Raw genomic sequence first — 19,676 nt, forward strand, 5'->3', positions numbered from 1 at the left:
AGATGCAAGAAAAAAGAACTATTTTAATCCTATCTCAATTAGGCAGATATAGATCTAACCCAACCACGAGCAAGATATTTAAAGTATTGGGGTTTAAATATGTCTTGTTTATAATGAAATTCAAGTTAATGAAGTAGTTCATTAATTCACATTACAGATACCAAAACATATCTTATTGAGACCTCCTAACTAAAATAATCAATCAACAACACTCAGGAAGTTCTCAGAAGGGTTTTGATCATTTAATCAGTAACTTGAATTATTAAACAATAATATGCAAAAGAAGTTCGCAACATATCACTATTTATTAAACCAGTATTAAAATACCGAATTATGAGTAAATAGCTACTCAGAAATCAGAATTCAACCCATAAGAATAGAGATAAATAATAACATAAAATAGAGACAAATTACCCATACCGACAAAAGCGGATAAATACGTAAGTAAATTGACACAATTCTGTCATCATAAAATGAAACTAGTATTTAAAGTAATAGTATTTGAAATGCCAATTTATTGAATCCATTTCTCCAACTCCGATCTCTAATAGTTCATTACAATATTTGAGCTTCTGCTTTCAAAACTAGAGCTACAATACTGCAAACTCTGTTCATTATACATAACTTGGAATGTAAAATAAAAAACCTCAATAACCCCCAGATCTGAGATTTTCACTTCTCCCACCTACAACTCTAAATCCTTATTGTAGAAGTGCTTTTAGAATTCCAGAATTACAGAGGAGAGCAACCCCTAATTACATTCTACAATCTGCCATTTATAATATTTCCAAAGCTATTTTTGAGAGGAAATTTTGTTGAAGAAAAATTTTCTCAATCAATTTTATTTGCTTCAAAATTCCAATCTTTTATTGTTGGAGTATTCTCATTGATTCGGATCTTGTTATTTTCATTTTTTCAACTGTTTTCCTACAAAAACAAATCAAAACAAAATTAAAATATAAAATTAAAATCAAAATGTCAAATCTGGAATTTAAAACAAATCAAATCCAATTTAATTAAATAAATAACTGAAAAGAAAATCTAAGCTTTCTATTGATTCCCACAATGATTTAATTGTCCAAGGATATCATTGATGAATGGGTATGCATTCAGAAGAGCCTTGGGCAAATAAAAATGAAAATAAAACTCAGAAAATTGATTTTATTTTTAAAAATTCGGAGCTTGATCTTTTGCCTGATCGTTTACCCAATAAATGACCAAATCTGTTATTGAAACCTCCTCAGAAATGTTTTTCTTGATTTTATCTTTCCAATGAGTCATCCTGGGACTCATTTGGCCAATTAAAATTCAATCTATGAGCCTCCAAAGTTGATGAGTCAAAACTGCCAGAATTTTGGAAATTTTGTTGCCTAGGCCAAAAAAACTAGAATTTGTTAATTAAATTTTAGTCCTAAATTGGGTTTTGATTATTTGATAATTAACTCTAAATTAATCATTAACTAAATAATAATTAATTTTAATTAATGCTTATTTAATTAAAAAATAATTAAATTACAATTAAGTTTAATTAATGCTAATCTAATATTAATATAAATTATCTACAGATTAATAATTAACATAATTAAATAAAATTTAAAAACTAATTAAATATATTCTCGTATTATGTTTATATTATAATTTAAATTATATCAAAATTATAATGTAAATTATAATTATGATATAATAATATTATAATGTAAATATAATATTTTAACAAACCATTAGAATCAATCTATTATATAAATAAACCATTTTCATCAATCCAAAATCCTTAGAATCAATCATTCCTTATTTATTCATACACGTGAGTTTATAGAGGGATATGGTGAGTGGAGTGTGAGGTGAGTTTGATGGAGGTACGGGAGTCATAAAGAGTAAAACAAAAGACAAAAAAAAACTTTATATTAAATTCTTGTACCCATCACATTTGGCCTCATTGCTTATCGCATTTTGATTTGTAAAGATGTAAAAGCTTTTAAAAATTTGTGATAAGACTTTGTGAGAATTTTATTTTCTGCAAGAAATGTTTTTTTATAAGTTTTTTGGTGTTTTAGGTCTTAAGGGCTATAAAATCACAACTTTTATTAAAAATTTAATCCTAAATTAAACTCTAATTAACTAATAATTAATTCTAATTTAATTGTTAAACATAAACTAAACTAACTATTTAATAAACAATTTATTAATTAATATTAATCTAATTAGCTAACATATTAAATATTTATAAACAAATTAATCTAATTAATAATTAATTATAATTTAATTAATTTAATTATATTTTATATATTAATTAATTTAATTAGTTTAAAATTAATTATTTTAAATATTAAATACTAAATCTAATATTATATTAAAACTATACTAATTAGGCCGATAGGCCTTCCTATGCATCAACAATTGTCAACACTTTTACCTAGCTCCGTTCGATCAAGTGAGACACTTTCAACCATTGATTTGAAGTGTCATCTAGCAAGCATGCACTGCACTTTCACCGCTTTTTCCAAATATTGGTTGAGTTGTCTTTCTTTTCACCTCCTAGTTCTGCTGTGCATTGAACCTGGCCCTGTTATGCAAAGAAGAAGTTAAATCCATCCCAGAACCTCACAATGTCGGATATAGCTATTGGAACCAGATGCAATATATTCTCTGGGCACTGGGTTCACGATTTATCGTACCCGCTGTATGATTGGAGTAAATGCCCTTATATCGATGGCGAATTCAACTGCCAGAAGAATGGAAGACCTGATTCGGACTACCAGAAATGGAGATGGAAGCCTGGTTACTGCAACCTTCGAAGGCACGAATACAAAAATCCCAAATAAATTTATATGTACACTTTGCTCGAGTAATTAAATATTATATTGCAGTGATTAAAATGATTTTGCTGTTTTATTGTCGCAGATTTAACGCACTGGACATGTTGCAGAAGCTGAGGGGGAAAACATTAATGTTTGTGGGAGATTCACTGAATCGAGATCAATGGCAGTCCATGATTTGCCTTCTTCACGCAGCGTTGCCGCAAGGCAGAACATACGTGGTTTCTGGAGATACTCTTTCCAGTTTCAGAGCCATGGTGGGTACTGGTAGCTTAGTTAATATGATCTCTGTGATGTTATTGTATTAAGCTAAATTGTTATGATTTGGGTATTGGCAGGATTACGGAGTTACAGTGTCATTTTATCGAGCTCCGTACCTGGTGGATATGGTGACCACTACGGTTCAAGGACAGCAGAAAGTGGTGCTTCGTCTGGACTCGGCCGAGAGTAATGGCAGAGGATGGAAGGGAGCCGATATTCTTGTTTTTAACTCTGGCCATTGGTGGACTCACAGAGGCAATCTCAGAGGGTACTTTTATGCAAGCCATTAATGGTAACTGTTAGATTTTTGACTGTGATCTTTTATGGCACTGTGATCTTTAATGGCGGACTGGATGACTGACACTTTGTTCGGGTAAAAAAACAAAGCAGTTGGGATTACCTGCAGGAAGGGAATACTTTATACACGAGCATGGATTTCATGGTGGCTTACCGGAAAGGAATGACTACGTGGGTAAACTGGATCGATTCCAACATCGATACCAGCAGAACGAAAGTCCTTTTCCGCAGTTTCTCGCCCTCGCATTCCAGGTTTAGTAATCTCAGATCCGGTTGAAAATGTGAAAAAATTGCTTGTGATGAATGGCGTTTGCTTGATTTTTTAATGAATCTTTGTGCTTTGCAGTACTATGAATGGCGGTAACTGTTACTCCGAGAAAGAACCTACGGCGGGGACTTCGTATCTGGGCGCCTATCCTCCCCAATTCCAAGTGGCGGAAAGCGTTGTGAGAGCTATGAGATCGCCTGTGTCGTTTCTCAACATCACGACGCTGTCGTTGCTCAGGCAGGACGCGCACCCTTCGATATACAGCAACGATTTGACAGTCGGGCAACGGAAAAATCCCCAGCGCTACGCAGATTGCAGCCACTGGTGTCTGCCTGGGCTTCCCGATATCTGGAACGAGATCCTTTACTCGGCTCTCTTCTACCCCTGATCTCAAGCTCCTTTGTTCGGCTCTCTTCTGCGCCTGATCTCATCATTTGTAAACATTTTATTGTTGTAAGCTCCTTTATCGGCTCTCTTCTGCCCCTGAGCGCATCATTTGTAAACATCTCATTGTTGTACGCTTGGAATTGTCAATACATCGTTGGCGGGATGAGTTTCGATCACGAGACCCCTCGCAATAATAAGCTGGCGGGACGAGTTTCGAGCTCGGGACCCCTTGCAACAATAAGCTGCCCGCCCAGTTCACCGTTTACACTTTGTGATTCGCCGTTGCTCGATGTTAGAGCCAATAATTTTTTATTTCCCATCTGTATCATTATTTATAAGTTTGTTTTAACCTCAAGTTGAAATTCCAAGTAGCTCCATATTTATATTTTTGTACCTTTATGTATAAAAATAACTTCATTGATTTTGAGTTTATGTTAAAATGTAAAGTTGGATTCCAGGTCAATTAGTACCGAATTTCTGTTTTGTTTGTTTTTTTCACATTGGTGGATAAAATAAATTTCGTTATATAAAAGGTATGTATAAAAATAACTTCATTGATTTTGAGTTTATGTTCAAATGTAAAGTTGGATTCCAAGTCTCTTCGTACCGAATTTCTGTTTTGTTTGTCTTTTTTCACATTAGTAGATAAAATAAATTTTGTTATATAAAAGGTCTTTGAATTATATTACAATGGTTTAATTTAATTGATTTAAATATTAATTTTTATTGAAAATTAAAATTGATTTATACAATTATAAATGGATATAATATTTTAAGAAGAAAATTAAAATATATTTAAAAAATTTAAATAATTTAAAACATAAAAGGTAGATATATTTAAATGGATATATTTAAAATGATTTTTTTTTTAATCTTACGGTACATTTAAATAGACAAGTATTTTAAATATTTATGAAATAAGTTTGCAATGTCTCAACAATTTATTATATAAATTTGGAGGTTCTTTATAAATCATTTTTTACAAATATTAGAAAAAAATGATGTAAAAAACAACTTATTATGTAAATTTGGAGGTTGGTTAAAAAACATCTTTTATAAATATTAGAATAATTTATGTAAAAGTTAATTAAGATGATACATATCAATTTTACAAAAGTATTCTTAATAATGTGTGAGGATATGGCATTGGTTAAGTTTACAATGCCTTGCTAATTTATTATGTAAATTTGAACCAATATTTATGATGAGTTTGAGGTTATGATTTTGATGAGTTTGAGTTGCATCGACATTTTTTGCACATCGTCTGAATGCATTAAAATTGGAAGGAGTCATCTCTTTGCTTTTATTACAGGAAGCCCTTTTTATTTTTTCCAAAGTATAAATAAGATCGAGTCGAATATGACAACATTGTCTTGATGTAGATGGCCTACTAGAAGAATGATTGCTGGGTTTTTGAAATGTTTCCTCGTTATTCATGTTGTGTTGTCTACTTACGCCAAGTTTTATAATTTATTTGGTTTAACAAATATCTACAAATAATATATATGCTAGAAATTTGACCACGATAAACCTGCAATCAGTTAAAATATATATGCTAGAAACTTGACCATATAGGCAACCTTTCCCTGGTAACATATAGGCATTTTCTGATACTCTTCACGAGGAATTTAATTTTTCTCAAGATGCCTTCTTGCATCTTTGATTGCGAAGGAAGAAGTTGCGAAATTGGGAACGGTGATTGGTATAGACCTGGGAACTACTTACTCCTGTTGTGGGGTTTACAAGAATGGTCATGTGGAGATTATTGCCAATGACCAAGGCAACCGTATTACCCCATCATGGGTAGCGTTCATGAAAAATGAGAGGTTGATTGGAGAGGCTGCCAAAAACCAGGCCGCAGTCAATGTCGAACGAACCATCTTTGATGTCAAGAGACTCATTGGGAGAAAGTAAGTACTCTGATCTCTGATTTTCCCATTCATTAGACAATTATATTTATTGCAAGTCCAATTCTCACCTTGATATTGAACCCACAAGGGTGCCAGTCATGAAATTGGCATGTTAAGTCAGGGGTCGAGCAACATTCTGGTTGGGGTCAGATCAGGATTTGATTTCTGCCCTATCCAAACTTCAAGAAAATGATTTAAAACTTTTACTTGATGAGCACAATTAAATGAAAACATTTGTTTTATATAGGTTTGAAGACAAAGAAGTTCAGAAGGATATGAAACTGGTACCATACAAGATTGTGAACAAAGATGGGAAACCTTATATTCAAGTTCAGGTACGAGATGGAGAGACAAAGGTATTTAGCCCTGAGGAAATCAGTTTTGACTAAGATGAAGGAGACTGCAGAAGCATTCCTTGGCAAGACTATAAAGGATGTTGTGGTGACTGTCCCTCGTATGCTTTCTTTTCAACCTTTTTTTTTATGAGGTTTTGGGTAACCAATTGTTGACTGCATTGTGACTGTTAACTTGTGGGTTTGCGCAACTTATTTTACTGATGCACAACGCCAAGCAACGAAGGATGCTGGTGTTATTGCTGGCTTGAATGTAGCTCGTATTATCAACGAACCCACAGCTGCAACAATAGCTTATGGCTTGGACAAGAAGGGTGGAGAGAAAAATATTGTTGTTTTTGATCTTGGTAGTGGCACATTTGATGTCAGCGTTCTGACTATTGACAACGGAGTTTTTGAGGTTTTGGCTACAAACGGTGATACCCATCTTGGAGGTAATCTGTCTGAACTTTGTCTGGCAGTTTTACATTACGAATTTGAATACGTGCACAGTGGTTATCATTGACTTTTTTGGTTGGCTTTTGAGCTTTGAACTTACCGGGATGTACACTAATATGCAGGTGAGGACTTTGACCAAAGGATAATGGAATATTTCATCAAATTGATCAAGAAAAAGCACGGAAAGGATATTAGTAAGGATAGCAGAAATGAAATAAGACATTCAATGTGTTCCTTGTAATATAGATATAAACAAAACATCTAAAGAAAAGTAATTGCACAATGATCCATTCCAAGGAAACAAGGTTTTCCACAAACCAATTAACTCTTCTAGAAAAATTCAACAATTCCAATTTAATAATCCTATCGGCCTCTCTTTGTACCTTTTGGGACAATTCCTAGTATTATAACTATCCTACCTCCTTCATTCGTATGAGTGAAAACATGGAACCTAAAAACAAATCATACAAGCTCAAAGCATAAAGCTTTTATACTAAAAGCTCCCATGGCCTTTGACTTCTTCGCCATCGCATAACGAGAGGTGAGGGTTATCACAGTTCTTAAAAATGTATCAATATGAAAATTTGCGAGATGCGATATTCTCATGCAATAAATTTTTTATTTATTTATTTTATATATATTTTTTAATATTGAATTTTAATTTAATTAAATTAATTATATTTTATGTATTAATTAATTTAATTAATTTTAAAATTTAATGTTAAATATCAGTTTTTTTTTGGGTTTTATTTTAGTGATGTTTAATTAAATTATGAAATTATCTAAAGTGTATTTTCTTATCTAAACTACAGCCACTTTGATAAAAATAATAAAAATAATAAAAGTAAACTACAACCACTTTCACATTTTGAGTTTTTGAGATTAGTAATTTATTTGAAAATTATAGTAAACTACTGAAATCCCGATGCTTCATGATTTCGCTATATAAGTAAAAAAAATGAAAAAAGTTAGTAATAACTAACTAGGGGTTAATATTTAAAATAAATTCATTTTTGAACTAATTTAATTACATAAATGGAATATTGTACATTTTACGCATTTTTTAACCCAGGCGACATAATTGATTAGACTTCAAAGGAGTGTCATTTACAAACCAGTTGACCAAATGAGACAAAACAAGTATCAACAGGAAGCTTATAAAAAATAAATTTCAGCCAAGCAATCAAAACAAGAATCTAAAGAAGATGAAAAATTAAGATAATTGTGGGGTAATCAACTTAATAAAAATCCTAAAAGGCATTTAGCCAAAAAATTTATAGAAAGCTTCCCCATTATTTGAAGTGAACAAATAAAAAATGGGGGGGTTGGGTTCTACCACAACAGATTGATGCATTCATCAGTTGTACTTTTGGTGATATGTATATTTAGGATGGTAGCTCTACTAAGAAATTCACATTGTATCCACTTGCAAAAACAATAACTGAAGTAGAAAGTGAAGTTTGTATAGATGATGATAATGAAGACTTTGATGATACTCAAATGATATTTAATCCTTTACAAATATATGAGGAAGATCAATTAATAAATTTAATAAAAAATAATGATTTTTCTTCATCCTATGGAGAAGATCAAAGTTTTCAAGAACAATGTAATATTGAATATTTATCATCTCATCAAATTGATTTTCCTTTTATGGAAAAGGTTGGAAATTCTTTAGTAGAAATCTTTTTGGGTAAAACATTAAACGTTAATAATAACTTGGAACAATTTCAAAATATAAGGTCTATATTTATGCTACAAAAACATTTTTTTGCTTATGCATGGGAATATACTGACATGAAGGGAATTGATCCCAAAACTTGTAAACATCATGTATATGTTCAAGAAAATAACAAACCAATTAGACAACCATAGAGAAGGATAAATATTAATATGAGAGAAATTGTTAAGGAGGAATTAGAAAAGATACTTAATGTCAATTTAATTTACCCGATATCACATAATCAATGGTTATCACCTTTGGAGATTGTTCCAAATGAAAATGGAAAATGGAGAGTGTGAATTGATTACTGGGATTTGAATAAAGCTACTTTGAAAGATCATTTTCCACTATCTTTTATAGATAAAATAGTAGATAGGTTAGCAAGGAAGAAATAACTTTCTTTTCTTAATGGTTTTAGTGGGTATAACCAAATCCAACTTGCACCAGAATATCAAGACTAAAGAAAATTTACATGAACATTGGGCACATATGCTTACAGGGTACCCCCTTTTAGGTTATTTAATGCACCTTCAAAATTTCAGAGAGAATTTTTTGGTATATTTTGTAGTATAATTCATGATTATGTGGAAGTTTACAAGGATGCTTTTATTGTCTATGGAAATACTTTTGAAGAAATCCTTGAAAATTTAGAAAAAATTCTCATTAGTTGTAAGGAAGTAATTCTATAAATAAGTCATGAGAAATGCTTTATGATGTTTAATTAGGGAATTGTTAGGCCGACATATTACAGGTGATGGAATTAATGTGGATACATCAAAGGTAGAAGTAATTTATAAAATTTCAATCCCTACTTTCCAATGATATGGTAGATGTCTTCTGTTGGAAATAATACTGAGAGGGGGGTGAATCAGTGTTACAATTCAATAACTTTTCATTTCACAATTAGATTTATATACACTACTTCAGTGAAGTGAAACTGCATGTGCACGCAACTGTGATTAAGCAAACTAGCATATACCCAAAGAACCTATGATTTAGTTAATTCTTGTCTTGATATTTAATCATTGCATTAGTATTTTACTATACAATAACTATGTGTAATAATAACATGAGAAACCATCCCACATAAGAAACACACATGAACGCCAATATTTAAGGTGGAAATCCAATGCAAGAGAAAAACCACATGCTGGTGATGTCTTTGTCTTATTTTTAATATAAAGAAAATCTATTTACAATCTTGTATTGGCGCAGACTCAACCAGTATGTAGGCACCCACCTGCAGAAGGCTACAACCTTTTCTTGTTATCTAGCTTTTATTGGAAGGGAGTTACAACCCCCTAGCTCTTGTACTAAGTGATATGCTTACTAGTACATAGGAGTCAGGCTACAAAAGGCTATGACCTTCTCTCTTCCTACAGAGACCACATTTCATAAATTTTCGGACTGGATGATCCTGGTACAAAACAACACAATATGAAGGCCTTGATTCATCAAATTTTCACACTGTACCCATCAGCAACTTTGAAGCTCAAACTCTATAATAATATCTATATCAACCAACAATCAGTCAATATGAACAGTCAGATCACTGTCACCACATTATTGTGTTGAATGCAGAAACCTGCATCATCATTCAGAACCAGCTGAAACTTCAAGAATCATACATCATAATGCAGACGCTACTTTCATGAACCAAACCTGTGTGTATATGGTAATTCCTTTAACCAAACGTGTGTATACCTTGAAAACTACTGAGACATTAAACTTCTGAATCAATTTTGTACCAGCAAGTAATATTATAAACATCTACTATCAAATTATATAGATCTAGGTAGTCAGCAGCAAAGAACACCCTTCTCACTTAATCAATCAATCGATCAGACTAAATATCCTTATGCATTTAGTTCTACTTTCAGATCTAAGAAGACATTATTGACAAACATCAATAAACCAGCAACATTGATAAGATAGATAAGTCATTTTTGAATGACAGATGTTTCTTTTGTATAAGCTACTTGGAATCTTCGAAGTAGCATGTATACGCACCTTGACCAAGGTGAACCAACGTATAGATATGTAAATACAAGCTTAGAACTTCGTTGCTATTCTAGAGTTCAGAGATACCTAGATCAGGACAATTAAAGAATAAACATGTGCAATAAATCAGATCTAGCCCAACGAACATCAGATCATTCAATGATAAGTCATTTTAGGTCTCTTGATCCTGATCCAACAATCAACTCACTGTGTAAAAGATATTTCATATCATATCATAATCATAGCCCCTACAACGTAAAATATACTTTAGATAGAAGTATTCCTTAGAAACCCTTTTTCTTCCACACTTGACCCTTTGATCTTCTCCTCCTTATATACCTTTTGGCCTTCCTCAATCCCTCGGACAAAAACAACACTTATAACTTGTGGTATTCTTGGACGGGATCAAATAGTTGTTACTCTGTTCAATATTGTGGGCTAATACCATGGTATTGATCGTTCGTATTCTTTAGTATTGAATTTCCTTATTTATCCAATCCATACGTGCTTTTCCTCTTGTGAAAGTGTGTGCATATGTACACGCTCCTTTTGTTCTATTAACCAACGTGTATATGCTTCTTTGATAAGGTGAACCTGCATATACACCTTAAGCTACCTTACACCATCCTTTTCCTTCAACTTCTTGATCCTTAAACCTTTATTCTAGCTTCTTGTTCTTCTGTACCAATACCTTGTTATCTTTGAATTGACCTGTTACCATGTGAGTTTCACTTTATCAAATCTAAACTAACCCGTGAGAGAGTTTCCATGAAGGACAACACCTGTATCATAGTGCCAACAATCTCCCCCTTTGGACATGATGGCAACAATACTGGTGTTGATTAATTCAAGTTGTAGAGCCTGTTTGAGACATGAAGCAACACCAAAATACTTTCCCATTTGAAATCAAGGGCAAAGGGCGGACCAAGAGGTTCTCCCCCTTTTAGATACATTATGTTTTCCATGCTCCCCTTGAGTACATGGAGATTCTATAGAGATATTTTTTAAAAGAATAACATGACTCTATAACTCAACCATATGTGTATGTCCTTCCTATCACCAATGACTCATACATACGTCAATCACCCAACCAAGTGGGGATATACGAATTGTTTATACATGACTGAAATATAAAAATGATTACATAATCCTTCCCATGCATAGTGGGATACAAATTACATAATATGTTTAATAGGATTGATTCAAAAATAGACTATGAAAAATGAGACATACTACACACTAGATATTTACATTACCTATGCAGCAATGAATAACTGAAACCATGACTGAAATCAGCGACCATAATGCCAAAAATGCAGAATGTTGTGAAGGCTAATGTTCCCCTTGAACCTGTGCTACCTGTGCATTATCAAAAAAGCATTCATCAAGGAATTTTCATCAGTCAGATAAAAAGAAATGAAAAAATCATATCAACAGACGATAATCATCAATATTTGACTGAGTACCCATGTCAAAGTTCGACCCACTATTTTTCTATTAGAAAAAGATATAGACTCCATCAGCCACAAAAACTCGTGTATATACCTGACTATCCTTCATGAAAATTGTATTTAACAGCAGAATGATGCAAAAAATATTCCCACTACTTTTATGAAATATTCAAATGTTTCTTTGGGAATCATTTTGTAAATATATCAACAACCTGTTCTTTGGAGGGAACATACTCTAGCTTAACCTTTTGTTCAATCACTTGTTCTCGTAGAAAATGGTACTTAATGGGTATGTGCTTGGTCTTGGAGTGCATGACAGGAATTTTCGAAATACTGATGACACTTGTATTATCACATAAAATGAATATGGGTGCAAAACATGTGATTTGAATATATTGCAATGTTTGCATCATCTAGAGTAGTTGTATGCAACAAGATGCAATAGCCACATATTCCTCTTCAGCTGTAGAAAAGGAAATCAAGCTTTGTTTCTTGTTTAACCAAGATACTAAACGTGAACCCATATAGAATGCACCTCCATTAGTGCTTTTTTTATCATCAAAATTTCCTGCCTAATCTGCATATGTATATGCATGAAGAGTAAGATCTATATCTTTCAGCTACCATAGACCAAAGTCTTCAGTTCCTTGAAGATATTTGAATATTCTTTTTACAGACTGAAGATATGATTACTTTGTATTTTCTTGGAATCTTCCAACAATTCCTACTGCATGCATGATATCAGGTCTGGTACCTATTAGATAAAGTAGACTTCCAATCATAGATCTGTATGTTGGTTGATTCACTGTAGGTGATTCATTGTTAGAGCTAAGACTACATCCTGTTACCATTGGAGTACATACTGGTTTAGAATCTTCCATTCCATATTTTTTCAGAATCTTCTTGAGATATTTAATTTGTGAAAGAAAAATATCATATTTTGTTTGATGTACTTGTAGACAAAGAAAATAAGTTATTTCACCAATAATGACATTTCAAGTTCTTGCTGCATAACTGAAGCGAAGTTATGACTCATAGATTCTTCATTGCAACCAAAGATGATATCATCAACATAAACAAAAATAATTAGTAGCTTATCATTCTCAATTTTGGTGTATAATTTGTTGTTTGCAAACCCTTTTGTGAACCCTTGTTGTTGTAGATATTTTTGAACGCGATAATACCAAGCCCTTGGAGCTTTTTTTAGTCCATAAAGAGAATTTTTGACCTTGCATACAAGATTTGCATCATTTCAAAGAAATAATCCTTCTCGTTTTTCAATATAAACTTTTTCTTCTAACTCTCCATTAATAAATGCATATTTAACATCCATTTGATACACTTTTAATTTCCAAAAACTTGATAGAGCAAGAAACATTCTTATGGATTTAAGTCTAGCAATAGGTGCAAACGTTTCTTCAAAGGCTATACATTCTTATTGAGCATACCCTTTACACACAATTATTTCTTTGTTTCTAATAACCTCTCCATTTTCATTCAACTTATTCTTAAATACCAATTTTGTTCCTATAAAATTTTTATCATGAGGTTTAGGAACTAATTCTGAAGTATCATTCTTTTCAATATGGTCAAGTTCCTCATCCATGGCCTTAACCTGAGATTCATCTTTGATAGCTTCATTAACATTATGTGGTTCTATGGAGGATAGAATTGCTAGATAACTAGAAGTTCTTGCAAGTGTTCTTCTTTTCTATGCTCCAGAGCCTTTTTCTCCTAGAATTTGAGGTTTTGGATGATTCTTTTGAACATACATGGATGGAGTTTCTTCCGTGTTAGTTGTATCTTCTTAGGATGCTTCATTGGATTCTTCCCCTATATCATTTAGATTTGATACGGGAAAACACTCTCCATCTTCCTCATTGTCATTTTCCTTTATTGATTTCATTTATTCTGGATTTCTGTATGCTTCATCAATTCCTACATCAATGCTTCCAACAATATTTTGAAGTCTCTTATTATAACATTTGTATCCTTTACTTCTAGATGAGTAACCAGGAATAATTCCTTCGTCCCCTCTAGGTTCAAAGTTACCAAGTTGTTCACCAGCCTTTTTAATGAAAAATTTGCTTACAAAAACTCTAAAGTGTTTTACAGTAGGAGGCTTACCAAACAAAGTTCATGTGGAGTTTGATCGCTATTTACAGAGAGATTAGCTTTGTTGAGAATAGTCACAACAGTAAATCCAACTTCATCCGAGAAGGTGCGAGGAGTTCTAGATTCATCAAGCATAGTTTGAGCCATTTGTTGAACTGTTCTTTTCATTCTTTCCACTACACCATTTTGTGAAGGAGTTCTGGAAATAGAGAATTGCCTTTTTATTACATCTTTTTCAAAAAAATCAAATAATTCATCTGATATGAATTCTCCCCCTCGATTAGATCTGAGACATTTGATTTTTTGATCTGATTTATTTTTAATTAAATCTTTCAAGGCTTTAAATTTTTCAAATGCTTCATATTTATGCATCAGTAGACCTATCCAAGACATTATAGAAAAATAATCAATGAATAAAATAAAGTATTCTTCTCCACGAAGTAACTTTTTCCTTGTTGGTCCACACAAATTAGTATTGATGAGTTCAAGAGGGTTACTTACTGATCCTTCTTTCTCATCGAGATTAAGTATGGTTTGCCTACCGACTTGACATGGTTTGTAAATGGTATTTTCTAGGATGTTGATACCTGGAAGATCACGAACCGCCTTGACCCTACATGCTTTTCTTATTTGATAAAAGCTTAGATGCCCCAATCTTTTGTGCCATAACCATTTTTCATTTGTTTTTCATAGAGAGTGTTTTTTTGACCTCTTTTCAGTATTTATAGATTTTTTGGATTTCTTGTACCTTTGATTATGGTCTTTCTTGTATTAAGCTCACAAACCACACATATGTTTGATTGAAACAAAACTTATTTTCCTTGATCACACATTTGACTGACACTTAATAAGTTATGTTTTAAACCATCAACATACATGACATTTCCAGCTTTATCCTTTTCTTTCAAATAAACAAAACCTTTACCTTTAATGACAGCTGATTTGCCATTTCCAAAGGAGATAATCTTTTCTTTTTCTAAAGCATTATATGAATGAATTTTCTCTTTATCACCCATCATGTGCTAAGAGAATCCACTATCAATGTAGCATTGATTTTCTTATCCTTCTACAAATAGAGCTATGCCACATCTTTCTGATTGAAATTCCTTCTTCCTCCATACTTTGGAATTTTATGATGTTTGCGCCTTTTGAAGTGTTGGCTGAAATTTGCTCCTGCATTTAGATTCTTGATGACCAAAGTTATTACAAAACAAACATTAAATTTCATCCTCAAGAGGAGAAAAGTTATTATAAGAAATTTTCTCGATTCCTGTTATGCTCCTTTGATTTCGTGCTTCTGTAGTAATGATAGTTTATGTAAGAAACACATTGAGCAGCCTTATGCCCAAAGTTATGGCATGAAAAGCATTGTCCATTAAATAATTTTATGTGATCATAGAATGTTTTGGTGTTTTTTTACCTTTTAGTTGATGCTTCTATTGATGTTCATCCTTAGAGTAAATGAAGTATGATTTACCTGATGAGTACTTTGAGGATTTTGCTGACGATTGACATATGTTCACTGGTATTTCCTGCATTAATATATCTTCTAGTGGAGGCTCGAGGCTCTTTTGATTGGGATGATTCTTCAGTATATACAATACCAATATTTATAATAGGAGAATGTTGAACCTTGATGATTGCATTTAAATTTTTTGATCCTTAGAAAATCTAAGATTAAGAGATTTTGTCCTATCAAGTTCTTTTCTTAGACCCACTACTTCACATTCTAGTTTTTCATTGTGATTTTTTCTTTCAGTGAGTTGATGTGTCAACGTGTCTATGATCATATTCATTTATTCCAAAGGAATTTTTAGTTTAGTGATTTCTTCAAGAAAATATTCCTCTTCTAATGTATGAAAAAAATCATCATTGTCATAATCCACGAGAAGTTTATAATCTTATTTAGTTTCATCTTCATCATTATTAGATAATCCATCACTGTCTTCATGGGTATGGTAACTTCTTCTATTAACAACATGTTTTCTATTGGCTTTTGGATATTCCTTTCCTTTTTCATGATTATCTTTATGGGCACATTTTGAAGCATAATGGCCAACTCTACCACAAACAAAGTATTTGAATGGTAGCTTACCTCTGAATATTTTAGAACCCCGTTGAAGCTTCTTGACAAAGTTTAGGTCCTCTTCTCCTTATGAAATATATCCTAATTCATTTTGCTCTTCCTTTTATTTTCCCCTTGCTGAAGCTTTGAAGGCGACTTCTCTCATCTATGATGGACCTCCTTTTCTCATTTAAAAGGAAGTTAGGATTCCATGAAGTTGAACAACAATAATAGATTGAAGATCCTGCTTTTATTCTATGGAAGATACTTTTGACTCAAATTTAGAATATCTCAAAATATTCTTTACTAAAGTAGCCTCCTTTACCTCTTCACCCAAGTTCTTCATATAATTAAAAATCTCATCTACACGTAAGAAGTAACTAGCAATACTTTCATCAATATGCGTCTTAAGAGTTTTATACAAAATTATGAGAGTTTGGAGCTTAGCACATTTTACCTAGGAGTCTCCTTCATATCTCTGAATGATTTTGTCCCATATCTCTTTGGCTGTCTTGAGTTGCATGACTCTGAAAAATTCTTATTCTCATAGACTTCCCAATAAATTATTGACAGCTTTGGCATTGGTTTCATATAAATTTTTACCTGTTGTATCTATAGGTATTGATGTTGGAAATTGGTATCCTCCATGCATAATTTCACAAACATCTAATCCAAACGACTGAAGATATGCTTTGGTTCTTATTTTTCACTATACCAAGTTGTTCCCCTTGAAGATTTGTGGTCTAATATATCCCATGCCATTGTGATTACTCATCTTGAAAGATCTCCCTTCAAGCGATCAATATTTTTCTAAAGGAATTGCTCTGATACCAATTGCTCAAAATAATACTAAGAGGCAGGGTCAATATGTATTACAATTCAATAAATTTCATTTCACAATCATATTTATATATGCTACTTCAGTGAAGCGAACCTGCGTGTGCACACAACTATGATTAATGAAACCAACATATACCTAGAGAACTTATGATATAGTTAATTCATGTGTTGATCTTTAATGAGTGCATCCGTATTTTACTATACATTAACTATGTGCAATAATAACCTAAGGAACCATCACAAATAAGAAACACACATGAAAAGCAAGATTTAACGTGGAAACCCAATGAGGGAGAAAAACGACCTGCTATTATTGTCTCTGTTTTCTTTGTAATATAAATAAAATTTGTTTACAATATTGTATTGGTGAAGACTGAACTAGTATGTAGGCACCCACTTGCAAAAGGTGGAAACCTTCTCTCATTTCCCAACTTCTATTGGAAGGGAGCTACAACCCCTTAGCTCTTGTACTAGCTGATATTTTTAGTAGTACATAGGGATTGGCTTATAGAAGGCTACGACCTTCTCTCTTCCCCCAGGGACCATGCTTCATAGATTTTTAGACTGGATTCTCCTGGAAGAAAACAACACAATATGAAGGCCTAGTTTCATAAAATTTTCACAGTGGACCCGTCAGAAACTTTTAAGCTCAAACTCTCTAATAATATCTGTATCAACCAACAATCATTCAATATGAACAGTCAGATCACTGTCACCAGAACACTGTGCTGAACCCAAAAATTGCATCATCATTCAGAACCAGCTCCAACTGTAAGAATCATACATTAGGCTACATAAGCTACTTTTATGAACCCAACCTGTGTGTATACACTACTTCCTTTAACCAAACCTGTGTATACCTCCAAAAATACTGAAACATAAAACTTCTGAATCAATTATGTACCAACAAGTAATATTCTAAACATCTACTGTCAAGTTTCAGAGATCTAGACAATTAGCAACAAACAACACCCCTCTCACTTGATTCGAATTGGACCCATAAAGAATGATTAATAGAGCCATGTTTGTACCAGGTTGGGACAAACTTCAAAGGATTTAAAACAGTGATCAGAAACACCTCTAAACCACTGGCAATGGCATCTAGTGTGGAACGACGAGGACCTTGGCCAAAGCGCATTGATCGAGGCCCATTGAGACTATGTAGGAGGCAAAGTTAGCCCCTGGGAGGCCCGGATTGGGAAACAAAGGTAGTTTTTGATGTGCGATTAGCGCAGGGGAAAAACCTCAAATTGGAGAAGCCCTAAGCACTCGGTCACATGAGAGCTAGGAAAACTGTGGGATAAAATGCTAAGAGCTAACAGCGGGACCCGCTCCAAAACTAATGGTATTGATCGAGGGCATCCATGGGCAGTAAGCAGTTTTGAAGGAAAAGGAGCGATTCCACTCAGCGCCTGATGCATGGCAAGTGCAGGAGAGAGGAAACTACTACTCATCGTGCACTAACGGTCGACCTAGTCAACCACGTGAGATGAGAGAAGGGCGTCAAATTTGGGGGCTCCAGATCTAACAACTGAGATCGCGTTCGATGGAGAAGATGGAATTATCGAGGAAATAAGCCACAATTTAGAAGAATTTGAAGTCTGAATTGACTGCCATGGTGGAAAATGACTCATTCCATAATGAAACTGAAGAAACAAACCAACGAGGCAAGCTGGCGTAGTTTGCAGGAGGACAAGTGGCCATCCCTATGAGTCTGATGATGACACTGAGAATAGGGAACTCCAAGCTTAGCTGCAAGCAGGTGAATCAACAGAGGCGGAAGAGAAAACGAACCAACATGAGCTCGAATGATTTAAAGACATAAACAGAGAATATAAAACATACACCCAGAGAGGAAGACAGAAACCAAAAAAGAGAAGAACCAGTGAAGAAAAAAGTAGAAAGAAGGCAGAGGGCCGAGCTGACCAAGGGTAGCATCGAGAACTAGAGAGCTTGAGAGATTCAAGCCATCCCTGAGAGGATCTGTCAGACCAGAGAGGTCAAAGAGTTGGCAAGGGAAAGAGTCTGTGTACTCCAGTGGCTTGGGGAATCCAAGAACCACCTTTCCAAGCCAATCTGTTTCAGGAGACTCATATTGAGCTCCTTCATTGTAATTCTCTACTTCAAGACACAATAAGAGAAGGCCACCATTAAGAGCTAGACAGGAGATGTAGCCTTGGAGGATAGGGTGAATTCCTTATTAAATTCTTATGTTCTTGTACTTTCTTATTGTGTTTCTCTATTGTCTTCCATTTCAAGTGTTTGTGTATTTGCAATCTGATCAATACATTGCTTAAATAACATAGACACACACACCAACATATGAGTCTGTAATACCTTCCTTTAATAAATCTTAAACTCGGGTCACCCATAGAGTGATTATCGGATCAAGTGGTATCAGATCTCTAGGCTGTAAGGTTAGACAAGCTTGTGTTCATTTAGCTATTGAATGCTCACTAGATCAAAGCTCAAATTAGGAGAAGGAGAGTTGGTTGAAACTAATCCTGAAATTGGTAGAGTCTATCCTCGGAAGACAATGTCAGAGGAAGGTTCGATGGGGCCAGACGCTCAATTCATAGAGAGCTTCCTAGCTATAAAGTCCATGGTAGAAGAAATGTATAGGGACTTTAGAAAGCATAAGGATAAAGATTCATCAGGTTCTAAACAAGACAAAGAAGAATATGAGTCTCATCCCCATGACCACTCAAAGGGAAAAAGGAAAGAGGAGAGTTTTCTCACACCTCCTAATAG

General features: G+C 33.5%; 1 protein-coding gene and 1 pseudogene across 2 annotated transcripts; both read left to right on the top strand.

Annotated features, from left to right (window-relative positions):
- The first annotated feature begins 2,591 nt into the window (after window positions 1-2,591).
- Window positions 2,592-4,287, top strand: LOC149145164 (protein PMR5-like). The gene is made up of 5 exons (XM_089447667.1): window positions 2,592-2,797; window positions 2,902-3,073; window positions 3,155-3,345; window positions 3,468-3,626; window positions 3,721-4,287. The coding sequence occupies exons 1-5, from the start codon at window positions 2,607-2,609 to the stop codon at window positions 4,028-4,030; spliced, it is 1,023 nt and encodes a 340-aa protein (XP_089303793.1). The 5' UTR covers window positions 2,592-2,606; the 3' UTR covers window positions 4,031-4,287.
- On the top strand, window positions 4,192-6,971 carry LOC149145165 (luminal-binding protein-like; annotated as a pseudogene). Its single transcript, XR_016265144.1, has 5 exons — window positions 4,192-4,289; window positions 5,673-5,939; window positions 6,187-6,390; window positions 6,481-6,726; window positions 6,853-6,971. The product of XR_016265144.1 is annotated as a luminal-binding protein-like (transcript).
- The last annotated feature ends 12,705 nt before the right edge of the window (window positions 6,972-19,676 follow it).

This window comes from Pinus tabuliformis, chromosome X (assembly GCF_031772625.1).
Source record: "Pinus tabuliformis cultivar Carrire ecotype Pingquan chromosome X, CPIR1, whole genome shotgun sequence".
In the NCBI taxonomy this organism is placed as follows: Eukaryota; Viridiplantae; Streptophyta; class Pinopsida; order Pinales; family Pinaceae; genus Pinus; species Pinus tabuliformis.